Genomic DNA, 17,381 nt, shown 5'->3' on the forward strand with positions numbered 1-17,381 from the left:
GTCACTTGCCAAGAATTTTTGGAAATTTCAATGTTTCACGAACAACCTTCAATCAGCGTGTTTTCGCTGTTCTGTTTAGAATTTAATTTTCAAACCTTACAGCTCGATTGAAAAATTATCAAGCAGAAATATGGATTGAAACATACAAAAAGAATTCATCTCTTCCAATCAGTCGCTATCTCTTCTTTCACTTGTTCTCCCATGTCTTCCCAACTCTATCAAGCCCCTTAATTCAAACAGAGAAAACAAATTCTAAAAAGACTCTGATCAATATTCAACCTAACTGTTACAAAGTAGATTATGTCACCACAACTAACCCCTGTTCAGCAAAATGAACATCGAATACAGGTGAGAAACTAACTAAACATGATTTGCACTTCTAATTCTAATAAGCAAACATACACACTTATAGTTCATCAATACATATCATCTTCTAAATACGTCGGTGCTAAATGCTAATGACCATAAATCAAACAAGCACAACCTAGAAGATAAATAGAAAATATCAGATTTCGATTCCTAATTAACCGACTAAGATGTTTCGTAGCCTAAGCAGAGAGCAGCAAGGCAACCAAGCCTCGACTGAATTCCACTAAGAAATTCTTAAAAATAGCAATTTCAGACTCAAAGAAAAATTAAAAATAAAAAGAGAATTTTACCTGATGACGTGATGAAATTGACACAGGATCAATTGGAACACTTGAAGCAAGCCCTAAATCGGAAAACAATTGACCTATTGTTGAATTAGAACAAAAATTAGATGATGACGAATTATAAACAAATTCAATGAATTATTCTTTAAAATTAAACCAAAATGAAGCAAAGATTCTAACCAATTCCCAAAAACTTTGAAGAACGGAGGATACGGTGAAGCGTTGATGACGACGGAGGGAAATTGTTGATAATGACTGAGAAGAACTGAGAAATCATCTTTCAAAGCTAGTGGAGGTAATGGAAGATCGGAGGAGACGACGTAACCGAAGAATTGAAGAGGACGTAACCGATGAATTGAAAGGAGGAGGAAAAGAGGCGTAACAGATGAAAGGCTAAATTGGTTTATGAATTGAGGATATGTTTGGTAATTAAATTTGGTGGAAGGCTATTTTGGGGAGGGTAAAGTTTTTCATGAACTCCCTCTTTTAAAGGGTAGATAGATATCCATATAACCGGAACTTTTCATGAAATATAAAGAATAAATTTAACTCAACATAATCATAATTGGCCACTCATTGCATTACGGTCTCATTTAAAATACTACTAAATACATCATTTTCTTACTAATGAAGTGGTGGACCCGTGGTTCATCCACTTTGTCATTTTTTTAATTTTAAAAAATTGATGCTAGCTCTTTGACATATGGTATCTCGGAATCGAGTCTTTTAAATTCACAAATTATCTTCTTTATTTAGTCTTGGCTTGTCAAAGATTAATGAGTTTTTGATTTAAATGGCGTTACATTTATAATTAAAGTCATGAGTTAACAAATGTAATTAAGTCACATATAAGAGGATGGTATCACTTGAGACCACCCTCTTATATGTGCCTTCCCTGGCTTAATCTAGAAAGGAACCAAGGTGAGGATGATCCAAATATAATCTAAATAAAGGCCACCTCTTGGAACCTAGAAGGAAAAACAGTCCAATCTTGCACAAGTTTTAGGCAAGCATAATTTAAATCCTTGGCCAAGTTAGTGTCCCACTCTAAGTTAGCAGATGAGTTGCCAAACAAACCCTTTTATTCTACTTGTTCTCAAACTTTATGAACCGTTCATTCCGTCATCAACTATTTTTTCCATAGAAAACTTCTTAGTTTTTATGCCAAAAGACAACGTTTCTCTTCTTTTAAACAAACTATGTGGAACATGTTGTGCTTGGCGGAAGCATCCAGGCGACACGAACAATAACTCGAGATAAATCACAACTAATAAGCAAATCACAATCACATCAAGAACAAACTGTTTACATGGTTCATCTTCTTCCAAATATTTTCTTCTATATCAGCAGGTTTCTCTTGCAACTCAAGAATCTCTTCCAAGTTTTGAGTGTCCAACGCATCCATCACCTGGCACCTCCACAAACTGAAATTAATCTAGCTATCAAACTTCGGAACATCGATCTTCATGTTATTGATGCTCAAACTATGCATCGTCTCGTAAGAAACGATCCCGATGTGCTTGTTTCACCCATGTTACCGATCTAACTCTTCAAATAGGAATCCTTCAGCGAATCCTTCAAACAAGCCTCAAGCCGAACCCGAAGCTCTGATACCAATTGTTGTGCGCGGCGGGAGCTTTGAGGCGACACGAACAATAACTCAAGATAAATCACAACCAATAAGTAAATCATAATCACAGCAAGAACAAACTATTTACGTGGTTCGGCAAGTTGCATACGTCCGCGGGACAAGGAGGGGGAGTTCTTACTATTAGAAATCAAGAGAATACAAATAGAGTTACAAATCTCACCGATCAAACCCTAAAACAAAACTCTAGATCTCTCACAAATCTCCCATAATTGGATACAACAATCCTCTCCAAAAGACTGCTCAAAAACGTCATTGCTTTAATCCTAACTAATCAGGATTAGAGTTATATATCAGCTTCAAAACGAACCGGGTTAAAAACCCAAAGCCCAGCCCAAACAGCCTACGGTCAACCGCGACGGTCGACCGCGCAGGTATCGCGGTCGACTGCCACGGTCGACCGAACCAATTTCCTAGAGCATAAATGTTTACAGTCATGGCGCGGTCGATCGAATTGATTCCCGAGACCAAGAATCCTACATGGTCTTTGTTGGTCGACCACGGCGGTCGACCGTCTTCAGTTCCAGCTCCTGCCTAGCCTTTGTACATGTTCGCGGTCGACCGTCGCTGACTTGCGATCGACCGCCAGTCTGCATGGCCGTTCTCCTGAGCTTCTTTCGAGCTTTTTTCGCCATTTCTTTAATTCTCCACCTCGATGAATGTTTCTACCAAAACTGAGTCGACACCAAATCATCCAAAAGTTTGGGATCCAAACTAGAGCTGAAACACGATCTCGCCCCATCAAAATCAAACCAGCTGCATCTGAAAGACTGCCTACGTATACTCTTGCCCAAGGAATCAAGCCGAACGTAGTTCATCCAAATGGCCTCCAAAGACCTCAATCCACTAGAAGAGTTCACAACCCTTCTCCAACAACACGATCAAGTCTACGGCTGATAGCACCTCCAATGCCCCCAAACTGAAACAATCCAAACATCTCCACCTGAGATGAACCAATGGCCATATCTAGACTCCATCTATCAGCTACACTTGAATCGATCAACCTATCATCTGCATCCAAATTAACATGATTCCCAATCCGTGTCACATTAGCTAGAATCCCAAATGATGCAGTATGATCTGGAGTCACCACCTAACGTGAAGTAGTATCACTCTCCACCCACTGTGATGTCCTAATGATCTGATCACCACTCTCCACCTGCCGAGAGTCAAACGTGACATACATACTCAGAACAAAATCAGAAGCCAATACCTGATAATCAAATATGCCTCTGAATCCCAAATGTGACCAAGTGCTGGGTAGCCAAATATCCGACGCAACCCAAAATCTAAAATAACTCCACCAAATCCAAAATCTCTACAAGCAGCAATCAGCAACCTATGCATAAGATGACCCAAACATGTTGTAGCCTGCACACTAATGCTAATGCTCGACATCAAACACCTATCCTTCTCTAGAAAGGAACAGCTCTCCAAATCTGCCATCTCGCCTCGTCGCCTCAAAGTTTCCACACCAATGAAGTGTCTCCTATTGTCGTGAGCTAGACACAAACGCAAGAAAGAACCCCTACCATAATCAGAATGTCGGGTTACCTTTCTACCAACACACTTCCTCCATTTGTTGTGGGCTTCTAGGACTTCACACAAACGGGACTTGGTTGCAACCCACCAATACCTAAAACAATCCCTAACTGCGGAAACTACATACCTATTACCTCCCAATGATGCTCCCTTGGAAGGCCTCCGAACGTCTGAATGAACACCCCTCAGAAGACCCCTAGAATGATGGATAGAAGTGTCAAACTCCATCTCGGTCTTCTTTCTCATACCAATGGGTTCACAGGACTTCAACCTGTAGGTCAAAACACTCCTCAATAACCTATGAATGGTATTACCAATCAAATAACCCAGTATCAAACAATGCCATGGTCTGGCTGAATCTGATAAAGTCGTCAGCTCCCTATCAATCGTCGTGCTTCTGAGCAAATAATACAAATTGCTCCTTCTGACGCCCTTCATCATAATCATGGACCCCAATGTGACCTTCAAGCGTGCGTCCACCAAGGTCACCCTATAGTCTGCTGCCTCCAAAGCTCCAAGTAAAATGATGTTCATCTTCAATTGTGGAACGAACCTTACATCATCCAACTCTCACATCATCCTGTCACTCATCCTAATCCGAACAGTACCAATACCACCAATAGAGCATGCATGTCCATTACCCATGAGCACGACATCCTCTCTTTCCAACTCTTGAAAGCTGGAGAACAAATCCCTCCTAGGGCAAACATGGTAAGAAGCACCCGAATCCAACATCCACTCCGTAGAGTCGGCATCACAAACTGATGGTAGTGCGAATAACGAATAGACTGAAGATTCCGAATCTGAATTGTTACCACTAGTCTTGACAACATCCACCTCTGAAGTTTGTACAGCTTTCCCCTTATTCTTCTCAGCTCGATCTAACTTTGGGAATTCAGCTTTTCAATGTTCATCCTCTTTACAAAAAGTATACTGATTCCTACGAATCTCATGATGTGCACCTCTAGACTGCGACCTCCTGCTTCGGTTTGAACCACGGCCTTGAACTACTAATGCATCTCCCGATGCCTTCTCGGAGGACTCATCAACACTCTTCCTCAACTTATAATTCACTAACGCTGAGGTCACCTCCTTGTAGCTAACAATAGTTCTTCCATTAATCATAGTGAGAACAAAGGTATCATAATCATCCTCAGGCAACGAACACAAAAGTAGCATCGCCTTGTCTTCATCCTCAACCATGATATCCACATTGGCCATGTTTGAAAGTAGCTTTGTGAAGTTGTTAACATGCTCTCTGATGGAAACTCCCCTCTTTATCTTGAATTGGTAAAACCTCTTCTTCAAGTGAAGCCGATTCTTAATGTTCTTAGTAAGATACTTTTCATTGAGTGTTTTCCACATCTTTTTTGTCGACGTCTCGTTCATCACATCATAAATAAGATCCGGCGTCAAGCATGACCGAATAACTCCATACGCCCTACTATTCATCTTCTTCCAAACCTTTTCTTCAATATCAGTAGGTTTCTCTTGCAACTGAAGAGTCTCTTCCAAGTTTTGAGCGTCCAATGCATCCATCACCTGGCACCTCCACAAACTAAAATTGATCTTGCCATGAAACTTCGGAACATCGATCTTCATGTTATTGATGCTCAAACTATGTATCGTCTCGTAAGAAACGATCCCGATGTGCTTGTTTCACTCATGTTATCGATCTAACTCTTCAAATAGGAATCCTTCAGCGAATCCTTCAAACAAGCCTTAAGCCAAACCCGTTGTGCGCGGCGAAAGCTTCAAGGCGACACAGACAATAACTCGAGATAAATCATAACCAATAAGTAAATCACAATCACAGCAAGAACAAACTATTTACGTGGTTTGGCAAGTTGTCTACGTCCACAGGGCAAGGAGGGGAGAGTTCTTACTATTAGAAATTAAGAGAATAAAAATAGAGTTACAAATCTCACCGATCAAACACTAAAACAAAACTTTAGATCTCTCACAAATCTCCCACAATTGGATACAGCAATCTTCTCCAAAAGACTACTAAAAAAATGTAATTTATTTAACCCTAAGTAATCAGGATTAGAGTTATATATCAGCTCCAAAACGAACTGGGTTAAAAACCCAAAGCCCAGCCCAAATAGCCTGCGGTCGACCGCGACGGTTGACTGCGTAGGTATCGGGTCGACTGCCACGGTCGACCGAACCAATTCCCGAGAGCATAAATGTTTACAGTAATGACGCGGTCGACCGTGACGGTCGACCGAATTGATTCCTGAGACCCAGAATCCTACAGGGTCTCTGTCGGTCGACCCCGGCGGTCGACCGTCTTCAGATCCAGCTCCTGCCTAGCATTTGTGCATGTTCGCAGTCGACCGCCGCTGACTCGCGATTGACCGCTAGTCTGCCTGGCCGTTTTCCTGAGATTCTTTCTAGCTTCTTTCGCCATTTCTTTAGAACAACGTTTCTCTTCTTTTGAACAAACTACGTGGATCACATACAATCTAAGAACTCTAACTCAACACTCACATTATCATCACAATGATCTGATTACATTGATACAAACTGGGTAATTGCACCGATACTGTATTCTAATGCATTGATTAAGAGCCCTGCTATTTGTCACGCGAAGATGGGCACACAACCCATCTCGCGTGAGAAGGGATAGAGGGTGGGACCCATCTTCGCGTGACAAATAGAGTTTTTGATTGATTAGTTGATAGTGGGAAGCACGTCACCATTCTCTCCTATGTAGTTTTCTATAGAAACCCCTCAATAGCAAGTTTTCTTCTTCATGAAACCATGTCAAGCCAAATCTTAGATTGCAGCAAATGTTGTACATATTGTTGTCCCAACACCACTTTCTAGCTACCAGTTATGAACATACCCCCACCTACAAACTAAACCAAACATGCAACATGCACATCACTGATACTCAAAACCATCCAACATTGCAAAATTGTTAACAGCTACCTCAATAATTTGAATTTTCACTTCAAAATATTATTAATCTGAAAACATCCGTGCACAAGAATAACTTCAAGAATTTCCTGCAAAACTCTCATGTGCTTTTCATCTTAAAGAGGTTTCAGATCCATATGTTAGTTGGAGTCCAATAAATATGAAACAAATTTGGTCAAAGTTAGTAGTTAGTTGAGCCAATGGTAACACCATAAACTGGGGTAGTAGCTAAAGTGTGAAGGTAAAGCAACAATTTTGTAGATAACTTTCACATTAAGCTAGTGAGATTCTGTAATTCCCTAGCATGTCATAGCCGTATTGATGGTAAAACTTTATTTTATTTTATTTTCTAATGTTGCATAGCATCAGTTAAAGTGATGTCCACATATGTGATCAAAAGATACAAAAATTGGACAGCTCAAGGATATTTAGTAGTCTTGAACTTGATCTCTGATCCACTTTGCTGCAACCCATTTTTCCCCTTTGATCACTGGACAACTCCCATGAAGCGATCTCTGTATCGAAAGAATTAACAATGCTCAATATGATGTATTGCAGAAAGATAAGGGTTTCTCGTCTGAAAATTGCATTTTATTAAAATAAATACATGCATCTATGGTGTTCATTAAGGAAAAGCTAGCTAGGTAAAACCTAGTCCTCAATGGTGAAGTGATGAGCTTGGGTTATGGAAAGTTTATAGTTCAAAACTTCTCTAAATCTTTACGGATGGTGTTTCAGTTTATGAGAGTTTCCTTAGTGGTGAGTGATGCGATATGACCTTTGCTTAGGTGTGGAGCACAAATAGGGTTAGGTTTTATAGAGGTCACAGCTTCAAGTCTTTATTTATAGCCTTTGTTTGGAGAAAGACGCGCACACACACAGAGGAATAAAAAGCATAATCATTTAGAAGTATTATGTTAAAAGCATGTGTAGAATATATACCATACCTCCACCCATACAACTATTGTTTACTTGGAACCACTCGTTTAGTCAAATATATTTGTAGAACATATTCTTGTTGAGGGAGTTAAAAGTTATGAAATTTCAAGTTGGGTACAAAGTACTAATTTAGTTTGTCAAAATACATAACATAACAGGTTTTAGAGAGCGAGAGAATACAGATGAAGAAAATCTTAACACTTAAAATAAGTGTTTAAGGATGTAGGTCTCTAGAAAATGTCTTACTTGGATATTAGCCTCTCACAAACTGTAACATGAGTTCCTAACCAGTTATGGTTCACCTGGTACAAGTCACCTTAGTTAAAAAGCATCTCTAAAGGAAAGAAACAGTCAATTATTCTCTAATTATCACTAGTAGTTTTACGTTAATACCTCCTCCTTTCTCCATTTTGATCAACCTAGCAATCGCTGTAGAACCCTTTCTCTTCACTGTCTCCCTCTCGAAAACATCCCTTTCTTTCCATTTCATATCTTCTACCCTTACATAACCCACAACCATAGCCGCCATTGATCCATCAAATCAAAAGGGGGCAGAAAAAGGATATATGATCCCCCTTTTATCTCAAATCAAAGGGTTCAACAGATGCTCCAGTCGCGTTGAGTTGCTCGGGATAACTCAAAGCAAGATATGTTCATTTGCAGTTTAATTATCTTCAGTTGGTTGACACGAAAGATCGACTCATGACGCAAATTTTTTACCTTTTTCTTTTTGCTACATTTGTTTATCCAGTGCCATTTGTCTAGGGCCATCAGCTCTCTGGTACACGCAGATAAGTTTGATATTTCTCTGTTTACAACCGAACTCATTCCGCTATCTCCTCAGCTCCTTCCCTTTCTCCATCTCTCCAAGACCACCCAACTCAACACTATTATCCCTCTCCGTCCAAGTTCCCTATTACAATTGATCTCTGTCCACACTTGGAACCAATCTCAACCTGATAAGAACAAATATTGCCTCCTCACCTTTCCAGTTCTATCTACAAAATTGTAAGGGTTAATTGCAGATACACCCTGTGTACTATGAGCATGTAGCCACTTATACCCCACAATTAGCACCTAAATCTACTGAAACCCGGCTAACAGTAATTTAAGGTTAGGTTGCGATATGAAAATCATGATGATCATTACTTTTGTACCCTCAACTGAGAGGGCATTTTAGTTCTTCTTAGTTAAGTTGGAGGCCAAGAAATAATTTCCCGCCACGTGATTCCCATGTGGTAGCTCAACCTAACTGGGAAATACATCTAGAGTTCAGGGGATATGAGTGTTAAAAAAACAGTTTAGGGGGTATCAGGGAGTACTGGGCGTGAATCCAATTAACCCAAAGTGAAGGGGTTAGTGGATATATAGTTTTACGTAGGGAATTAAAGTAGGGATACAATAAGGTGGCATCGACAATCTTGATTAATCTTCATGGTTACGTATTAGATTTGGACAGAGAAAGAGAAAGGAAGGATTCATATCAAGTAGGTATCATATTGTTAGTGATAGCTATATCTGCATTTTTGGATGCCTAATAGCCGAATAGAAAATTTGGTAGGGACTAATATGCTAAAACTCCCAAAAAGGATGACCTTAAAATCAAGAAAGGGAATCGACCTTTCATAAAACGTAGCAAAAAGACCTTCATATGTAGTCATTAACTCAATAAAACATATTTCCCTTCTTTGCTATACAAAGGTCATAATCCTGCTCGAACCTTGACCTCCCATAACCCAATTCTGAGCCAGTCTCAACGGTCACTGTAGCCCATTAGTTTGTGATAATAATATGAGTAAAAAGGATATCTACTCCGAGCAAACTTTAAGGTAGTACAAAATATGTATGTATGTGTAGGATCTAGTTGTGCCCTTTGGGAACCGTGGAAAAAGGGCCATTGCAGCCACTTAGTTTATAAAAATAATAATAAGAGAATAGAGGATTTCACGTTCAAAGCAATAGAACGACATTGCCATTTGAATTCAGTAAGTAAAATACTTTACCAATTGTGCCATAAAAAATTCAGGTAATATATAAAGAGATGGACATACTTTATCAATTGTACCATTAGTAAACAGTGAGTAAAATAGAAGAGCATCGCCTCGTCTTGGCTTCACTTTCAAACCAATGCATTTCCGATAATCATAACCAATATTCATGTTCAAACCATTCTGCAAACACAAGAGCGATCCTTAATATGTATCATATAATAAGCTTGGTTTAAGGTTTTTCTAACTTATTAATTACCTCAAATGGAAATATAGTTTCTCCTCCTTCCTCAACATCTGATAAATACAACAAGAAAGTTGCCATCTATAAACATGACAGAACTATATTTATTACCTGAAATTATGATACATATAGCAGTAGAATTGGAACCAACGACAGAAAGAAATCATAACATGCTTCAATGAATTTAAATGCAGCTTCTTCATAAGCAAAGCATGCTATATTTTTAGCTCATATCATTTATATCGCAAGCACATTATTCTCCTAATATCATGTGATTCGTTATTTGGCTGTGATTCATTTGACATGTCGAAATGGAGTTTGTGGAAGCAACTGATGATTCTTAAAAGAAGACATATGATGAGATAGGTATGTACCCTTTGGCTCTCTTGTGGGCCATATTCCGCTGGACTAAATGCATCATAATGAGAAGCATAACTTTGTCCAATTTCATAGCGGAGAATGTTGAATTCCTGTAACAGTACAATGTTGTTGATTATTATCAATAATTCAAGAATACAACAGGATAAATCCAGCAAAAGAAGGAGACGTTATGATGAATACATTAAAATCAAGAAATATTCCACATAAAGTGAAGAATAAATAATATAAATAGGAAAAAATGTTAGAGACTGTGTGAGCTATATGGAAAGGCACCGTCCTTGGTAGTCTACGTGCAGCTAGGAACTAACATATTAAACTTGGTGTTCCACCTTTGCAAACACCAAATGTTTGAGGATTGTACAATATCACATCCTATGATAGCCTTGAATTGTATCATAAGTTAATTACCAGATCAGAACAAGCCGCAGACAATAAGACTTATGGTGGAAAAACAATAGGTAGAAGATAATGTAGTATCTTACTTTAGTCTATTAACTCAGAAGAAGTGACCATCTATAAGAGCCTATATGCAAAATTTACAACAACCAATAACTCGTGTAAGCACTTTTAATAGACAAGAAATGCAAAAACACAAACTAAACTTATGAAGGCAAACAATTTTAGGGTATATCCATCTTTAAAGGTCTAAGTAAAGAGCTACATTGATTTATGACTTATAAGATTGCCATAATCATACCATATGTACTGAAAGTATCTTGACTAATACTCTCCAAAACTTTCAGGTCCAATATCACTGCATTTCAATTTATCACTAGATTCGGTTCCACCATAACATACAAGAAAGCAAATAATGTTGCGTTTAGGTTATACATAGATTTTAGTAATGGACAAAAATGCTTGAGCACTATAATTCTAATAATCATTAGTAAAATAAGGAATCATTCTGCTAATCTGAATTTCCTTATGAGTTATGATTCTACCTCTCCGTAGTTCTTCAAAATAAATAGTAGTAACATATATAAGGAATCATTTTCCTAATGAGAATTTGCTTACGACTCTACCTCTCCATGGGCTCTTGGAATCATTGTAGCCCTCGCCATCTTTTGCTCAATCTGATCCAGTATTCCAGTTGGGTCTTCAGATGAATGGATATAGGTACCTGTACTGATGTCAGAAGCCAAAAGTGAGAAAGTTTAGTCAATAGCATCGTGAGGAATTCTGCTGAATAACCTAACAAACAGAATATACAGCATCCAGAAGTAGGGACGGAATGGCCAGACTCAGGCCAGACTCATATGCCCGAGCCAGTTTAGTTTCAAGTCCAAGTCTAAACCAGGCTTATTTTACATATCGAGCCCATATTTGAGGGCCAAGAATAGATAAACAAGTAGTATATTTATTAAGTAACTCAAATCTCCACAGATGTGAGATAAGGATTAACTATGTAAGGGAATCCATACATATAGCAATAGGTGTTAGGCGCCTAATGAAGCCAAGCACCAACCCACCCAGCAGCCAATGTTGAAAAGGAAAAAAGAAAACAAAATGGTGAGGCTCACTGCTACAGTAAAATATTAATATTTTATTGTGCATAGTGTTTTTCAAAAAACTATAAATAGGGCTCCAAATCCTTAAGGAAATCTCATCCCAGAAACTTCTTCTTATATAGAAGTGTGTGAGAGAAAAAATAGAGAGAGTATCTTCTTAGAAAGAGAGATTGTAACTCTAGAGTTTTCTCCTCATAGTGAATTCTTCTATCCTTGCCCGTGGACGTAGGCAATCAAGTGCCGAACCACGTAAATCTGTGTGTCCAATATTTTATCTCTACTTTTGCTCTACTATTGCTGCGACCCTGCTCTATTGGGCCCCGGGTTTGTCCCAACAAGTGGTATCAGAGCCAACTTAGAGTACTTGTATATATCTACTTATCGTATGCTCTGTGGCTGCCACCAAAGGTGGATCCTCCACATCAGAAAATAAGTTAGGTTATCACTTACCCTTTGGAGGTGACGGGTACTATTCACGAGTACGGTACTCTTCACAAATACAGTACTATTCATAAGTACGGTACTATTCACGGGTACGGTTACTGTTCATAAATACAGTACTATTTACGTGAAATAGTAAGAAGTTACTGTTTGTGGTAGAAGCAATGACGGCGAAGTTCAATATTGAGAAATTCGACGGGAGTAATTTCTCACTGTGGAAGTTGAAGATAAAAGCTATCTTGAAAAAAGATAATTGCTTAGCGGCCATTGGTGCAAGGCTGGACGACATCACAGATGATAAGAAGTGGAACGAGATGGACGAAAATGCTATTGCAAATCTCTATCTGGCATTAGCAGACGGGGTGCTGTCAAGCATAGAGGAGAAGAAGACAGCAAAGGAGATCTGGGATACTCTAACAAAGCTATATGAGGCGAAATCCATGCACAATAAAATCTTCTTAAAAAGGAGACTTTACACTCTGAGGATGGCGGAATCTACATCGATGACCGACCACATCAACACCCTAAACACACTGTTCTCCCAACTCACAACGTTGGGATATACAGTTGGTGCGAAAGAACGTGCATAACTTCTACTTCAGAGTCTACCTGACTCGTATGATCAACTCATCATCAACCTGACGAACAACGTCCTCACGGACAATCTAGTCTTCGACGATGTTGCAGCCGCTATTCTGGAGGAAGAAAATCGGCGCAAGAACAAGGAAGACAGGCAGACAAGTTCGCAGCAAGCGGAGGCCTTATCGGTGACGAGAGGAAGATCAACAGAACGTGGCTCCAGTGGGAGTCATGCCCATGGTAGATCGAAATCACGAAGTAAGAAGAATATCAAATGCTACAACTGTGGCAAAAGAGGGCACATCAAATCAAAGTGTTGGCACAACAAGAAGAGTGGAGATAAAAAGTCTTCAGAGCCATCAACATCTCAAGGATGCGTTGTCAGCACGTCAGAGGATGGTGAAATTCTATTCAGTGGAGCAACCACTGTTGATGAAGGCAGAAAAAAGTTTGCTGATGTCTGGCTTCTAGATTCAGCAGCCTCTTGGCACATGACCTCTCGGAGAGATTGGTTTCACAAATATGAACCTATCTCAGGAGGATCTGTATTCATGGGGAATGATCATGCCTTGGAGATTTGTGGTATTGGTACTATCAAAATTAAAATGTTTGATGGTATAATATGCACCATTCAAGATGTGCGACATGTGAAGGGCTTGAAGAAGAATCTATTGTCTTTGGGACAATTAGATGAGCTCGGGTGCAAGACTCATATAGAAAATGGAGTCATGAAGATTGTTAGAGGGGCGCTTGTGGTGATAAAATGAGAAAAGATAACTGCAAATCTGTACATGCTCAAGGGAGAGACTCTGCAGGAAGCTGATTCATGTGTGGCATCAACCAGCCGTGGAGAAGAACAATCCATGATGTGGCATCGCAAGCTAGGCCACATGTCAGAACGAGGCTTGAAGGTTCTCTCCGATCAGAAACTGCTTCCTGGACTTAATTCGGTAGCTCTTCCATTTTGCGAGCATTGTGTTACAAGCAAGCAGCATCGACTGAAGTTCAACACATCGAGTTCTAGAAGCAAGGCTATTCTGGAACTGGTTCATTCTGATGTATGGCAAGCACCAGTTACATCCTTAGGAGGAGCAAAGTACTTTGTGTCCTTTATTGATGATTACTCCAGGAGATGTTGGGTGTATCCTATCAAGAAGAAGGCGGATGTGTTCTTAGTCTTTAAAGCCTACAAAGCGCGGGTCGAGCTTGAATCTGAAAAGAAGATCAAGTGTTTGAGGTCAGATAATGGAGGAGAATACACAGACGGTGAATTCCTAGCATTCTGCAAGCATGAAGGCATCAAAAGACAATTCAGTACGGCTTATACTCCTCAACAAAATGGAGTGGCGGAGGGGATGAACAGAACTCTGTTGGAAAGAACAAGAGCTATGTTGGCAACTGCAAATCTGGAAAAAGTCTTTTGGACGGAAGCAGTAAAAACCGCCTGTTATGTGGTGAATCGATCTCCATCAACTGCAATACAATTGAAGACGCCGATGGAGATGTGGACTGGCAAGCTAGTTGATTATTCCAACCTCCATATATTTGGAAGTCCAGTGTACGTAATGTATAATGCCCAAGAAATTACAAAGCTGGATTCAAAATCCAGAAAATACATATTCTTAGGGTATGCTGATGGAGTAAAGGGGTATCGCCTGTGGGATCCCACTACCCGTAAGGTTATCATCAGCAGAGATGTTATCTTTATAGAGAACCAACTACAAAGTGAAGAGAAAGAAAGCAGTTCAAAGAAGGACTCAGAGACTGTAGCTGTTTAGGTAGAAGATGATCCGAACTCTTCTGAAGCAACACCGGAGCATGATGTACAAGAACCAGTCGAGTCCGAGGCTCCAGAAGTTTGTTGCATACTGTCTTCTAATAGAAGATGAAGAGCCATCAACTTTTCATGAAGCTATAAATGGCACAGATGCATCTTTGTGAATGGCAGCAATGCATGAAGAAATTGAAGCTCTCCATAAGAACAAGACTTGGGAACTTGTGTCATTGCCACAAGGAAGAAAGACCATTGGAAACAAATGGGTCTACAAGATCAAGCGAAACGACGATGATCAGGTGGAGCGATATCGTGCTAGATTGGTGGTAAAAGGATATGCTCAGAAAGAATGTATTGATTTTAATAAAATATTTTCTCCTGTAGTTCGACTAGCAACAGTCCGAATAGTCCTCGCTATGAGCGCTATATTTGACTTACATCTAGAGCAGCTAGATGTGAAAACAGCATTTCCTCATGGAGATCTTGAAGAAGAAATTTACATGCTCCAACCAGAAGGTTTTGAAGAAAAAGAAAAAGAGAACTTGGTTTGCAGATTGAACAAATCTCTGTACGGTCTAAAGCAGGCGCCGAGGTGTTGGTACAAGAGATTTGATTCATTCATCATGAGCCTTGGATACAACAGACTTAATTCAGACCCTTGTGCATATTTCAAGAGGTTTGGTGAAAATAACTTTGTTATCTTATTGTTGTATGTTGACGACATGTTGGTTGCAGGCCCCAACAAAGATCGTATCCAAGAATTAAAGGCTCAGTTGGCTAGGGAATTTGAAATGAAGGATTTAGGATCTGCAAACAAGATTCTAGGGATGCAAATTTACCGAGACAGAATTAATAGGAAGATTTGGCTTTCTCAGAAGAACTATTTGAAGAAAATCTTGCGACGCTTTAACATGCAAGATTGTAAGTCAATTTCTACCCCACTTCCTGTTAATTTCAAGTTATCCTCCAGTATGAGTCCTAGCAGTGAAGAAGAGAGGATGGAGATGTCTCGAGTGCCGTATGCATCAGCAGTGGGAAGCTTAATGTTCGCGATGATTTGTACAAGACCAGACATTGCACAAGCAGTGGGAGTGGTTAGTCGATACATGGCGAATCCTGGTAAAGAGCATTGGAATGCTGTAAAGAGGGTTCTAAGATACATTCAAGGAACCTCAAATGTTGCATTATGTTATGGAGGATCTGATTTTATTGTCAGTGGATATGTTGATTCTGATTATGCAGGTGATCGTGATAATAGCAAATCCACCACAGGCTATGTGTTTGCACTTGCTGGCGGAGCTGTAAACTGGGTTTCAAAACTGCAGTCAGTTGTGGCTACTTCAACAACAGAAGTAGAGTATGTAGCAGCTACACCAGCTAGTAAAGAAGCGATGTGGTTGAAGATGGTGCTGGAGGAACTTGGCTATGAACAAAAGAAGATTTCTCTATTTTGTGACAGTCAGAGTGCTTTGCATTTGGCAAGAAATCCAGCCTTTCATTCAAAGACCAAGCACATTCGAGTTCAGTATCACTTCGTTCGTGAGAAAGTGGAAGAAGAAACAGTGGATATGCAGAAAATTCACACCAAGGACAACCTAACAGATTTTTTTAACAAAAGCAGTCCATACCGACAAATTTACTTGGTGTCGATCCTCTTGTGGTCTGTCAGAGACGTAAGCAACATGAAGATGGCAAGATAGAAAGAATGGTGTGAAGATATGATTGATATTCAATCAAATCTTCAAGTGGGAGATTGTTAGGCGCCTAATGAAGCCAAGCACCAACCCACCCAGCAGCCAATGTTGAAAAGGAAAAAAGAAAACAAAATGGTGGGGCTCACTGCTACAGTAAAATATTAATATTTTATTGTGCATAGTGTTTTTCAAAAAACTATAAATAGGGCTCCAAATCCTTAAGGAAATCTCATCCCAGAAACTTCTTCTTATATAGAAGTGTGTGAGAGAAAAAATAGAGAGAGTATCTTCTTAGAAAGAGAGATTGTAACTCCAGAGTTTTCTCCTCATAGTGAATTCTTCTATCCTTGCCCGTGGACGTAGGCAATCAAGTGCCGAACCACGTAAATCTGTGTGTCCAATATTTTATCTCTACTTTTGCTCTACTATTGCTGCGACCCTGCTTTATTGGGCCCCGGGTTTGTCCCAACAATAGGAACAACCTAGATATCTTTTTTAGTATTCATTTCAAATATATGCTATTTATAAACATATAGCTTGGATAAAAAATGAGCAGTTGTAAGAAGCTAAACATAAAGGAAAGGTGAACAAGACTTTGGACGATACTACTTAGGAATTGTATTCTCATAGTCGAAGAATTGCAAAAACTAAGGTAGGCCAACGGAGTCTGAATTAAAGCTGTTAGAAAAAAACATGCTAAATACTAATTTCCATCAAGGAGACACTTCAAACTATAGCTGAATGGATTAAGAAAAGGGTTGTGCGGCCAATTGTAAATATATACGTGGTAAAGGTTTTTGTTGTTGCTTTAGTTGTCTTAGGCCTCACTCTCTTCAAATCTTCAATTTTAAAACTAAATGCACCACGAATTTGTGAGGTTAGATTTATATCCCTGGCTAAATGTGAATGTGCAGCCTTTAATTTATATAAAAGCTTTTATGAGGGTATTCAAAAGCAATGAAAAGTGAATGAATGAGCAAAGAGATAAACTCATCACTGCCAACATGATTGAATTAAATTCCTCATTCTTCTAAGAAAGCAAAATAAAAAAAAAAAAAACCTTTC

At 39.3% G+C, this 17,381-nt stretch overlaps 1 protein-coding gene across 1 annotated transcript in view; it reads right to left on the reverse strand.

The window, feature by feature from the left end:
• Nucleotides 7,149–17,381, reverse strand: part of LOC109820480 (probable prolyl 4-hydroxylase 9) — an 11,798-nt gene continuing 1,565 nt past the window's right edge. The window contains exons 3-7 of the mRNA XM_020386629.1: nucleotides 11,343–11,445; nucleotides 10,314–10,409; nucleotides 9,955–10,020; nucleotides 9,759–9,878; nucleotides 7,149–7,283 (exon numbers count right to left, since the gene is read on the reverse strand). Of these exons, the coding sequence (XP_020242218.1) occupies nucleotides 7,197–7,283; nucleotides 9,759–9,878; nucleotides 9,955–10,020; nucleotides 10,314–10,409; nucleotides 11,343–11,445 (472 nt within the window). The 3' untranslated portion in view covers nucleotides 7,149–7,196. The remainder of the gene's footprint in view (nucleotides 7,284–9,758; nucleotides 9,879–9,954; nucleotides 10,021–10,313; nucleotides 10,410–11,342; nucleotides 11,446–17,381) is intronic.

The sequence above is a fragment of the Asparagus officinalis genome, chromosome 8 (genome assembly GCF_001876935.1).
Source record: "Asparagus officinalis chromosome 8, Aspof.V1, whole genome shotgun sequence".
NCBI classification, from domain to species: Eukaryota; Viridiplantae; Streptophyta; class Magnoliopsida; order Asparagales; family Asparagaceae; genus Asparagus; species Asparagus officinalis.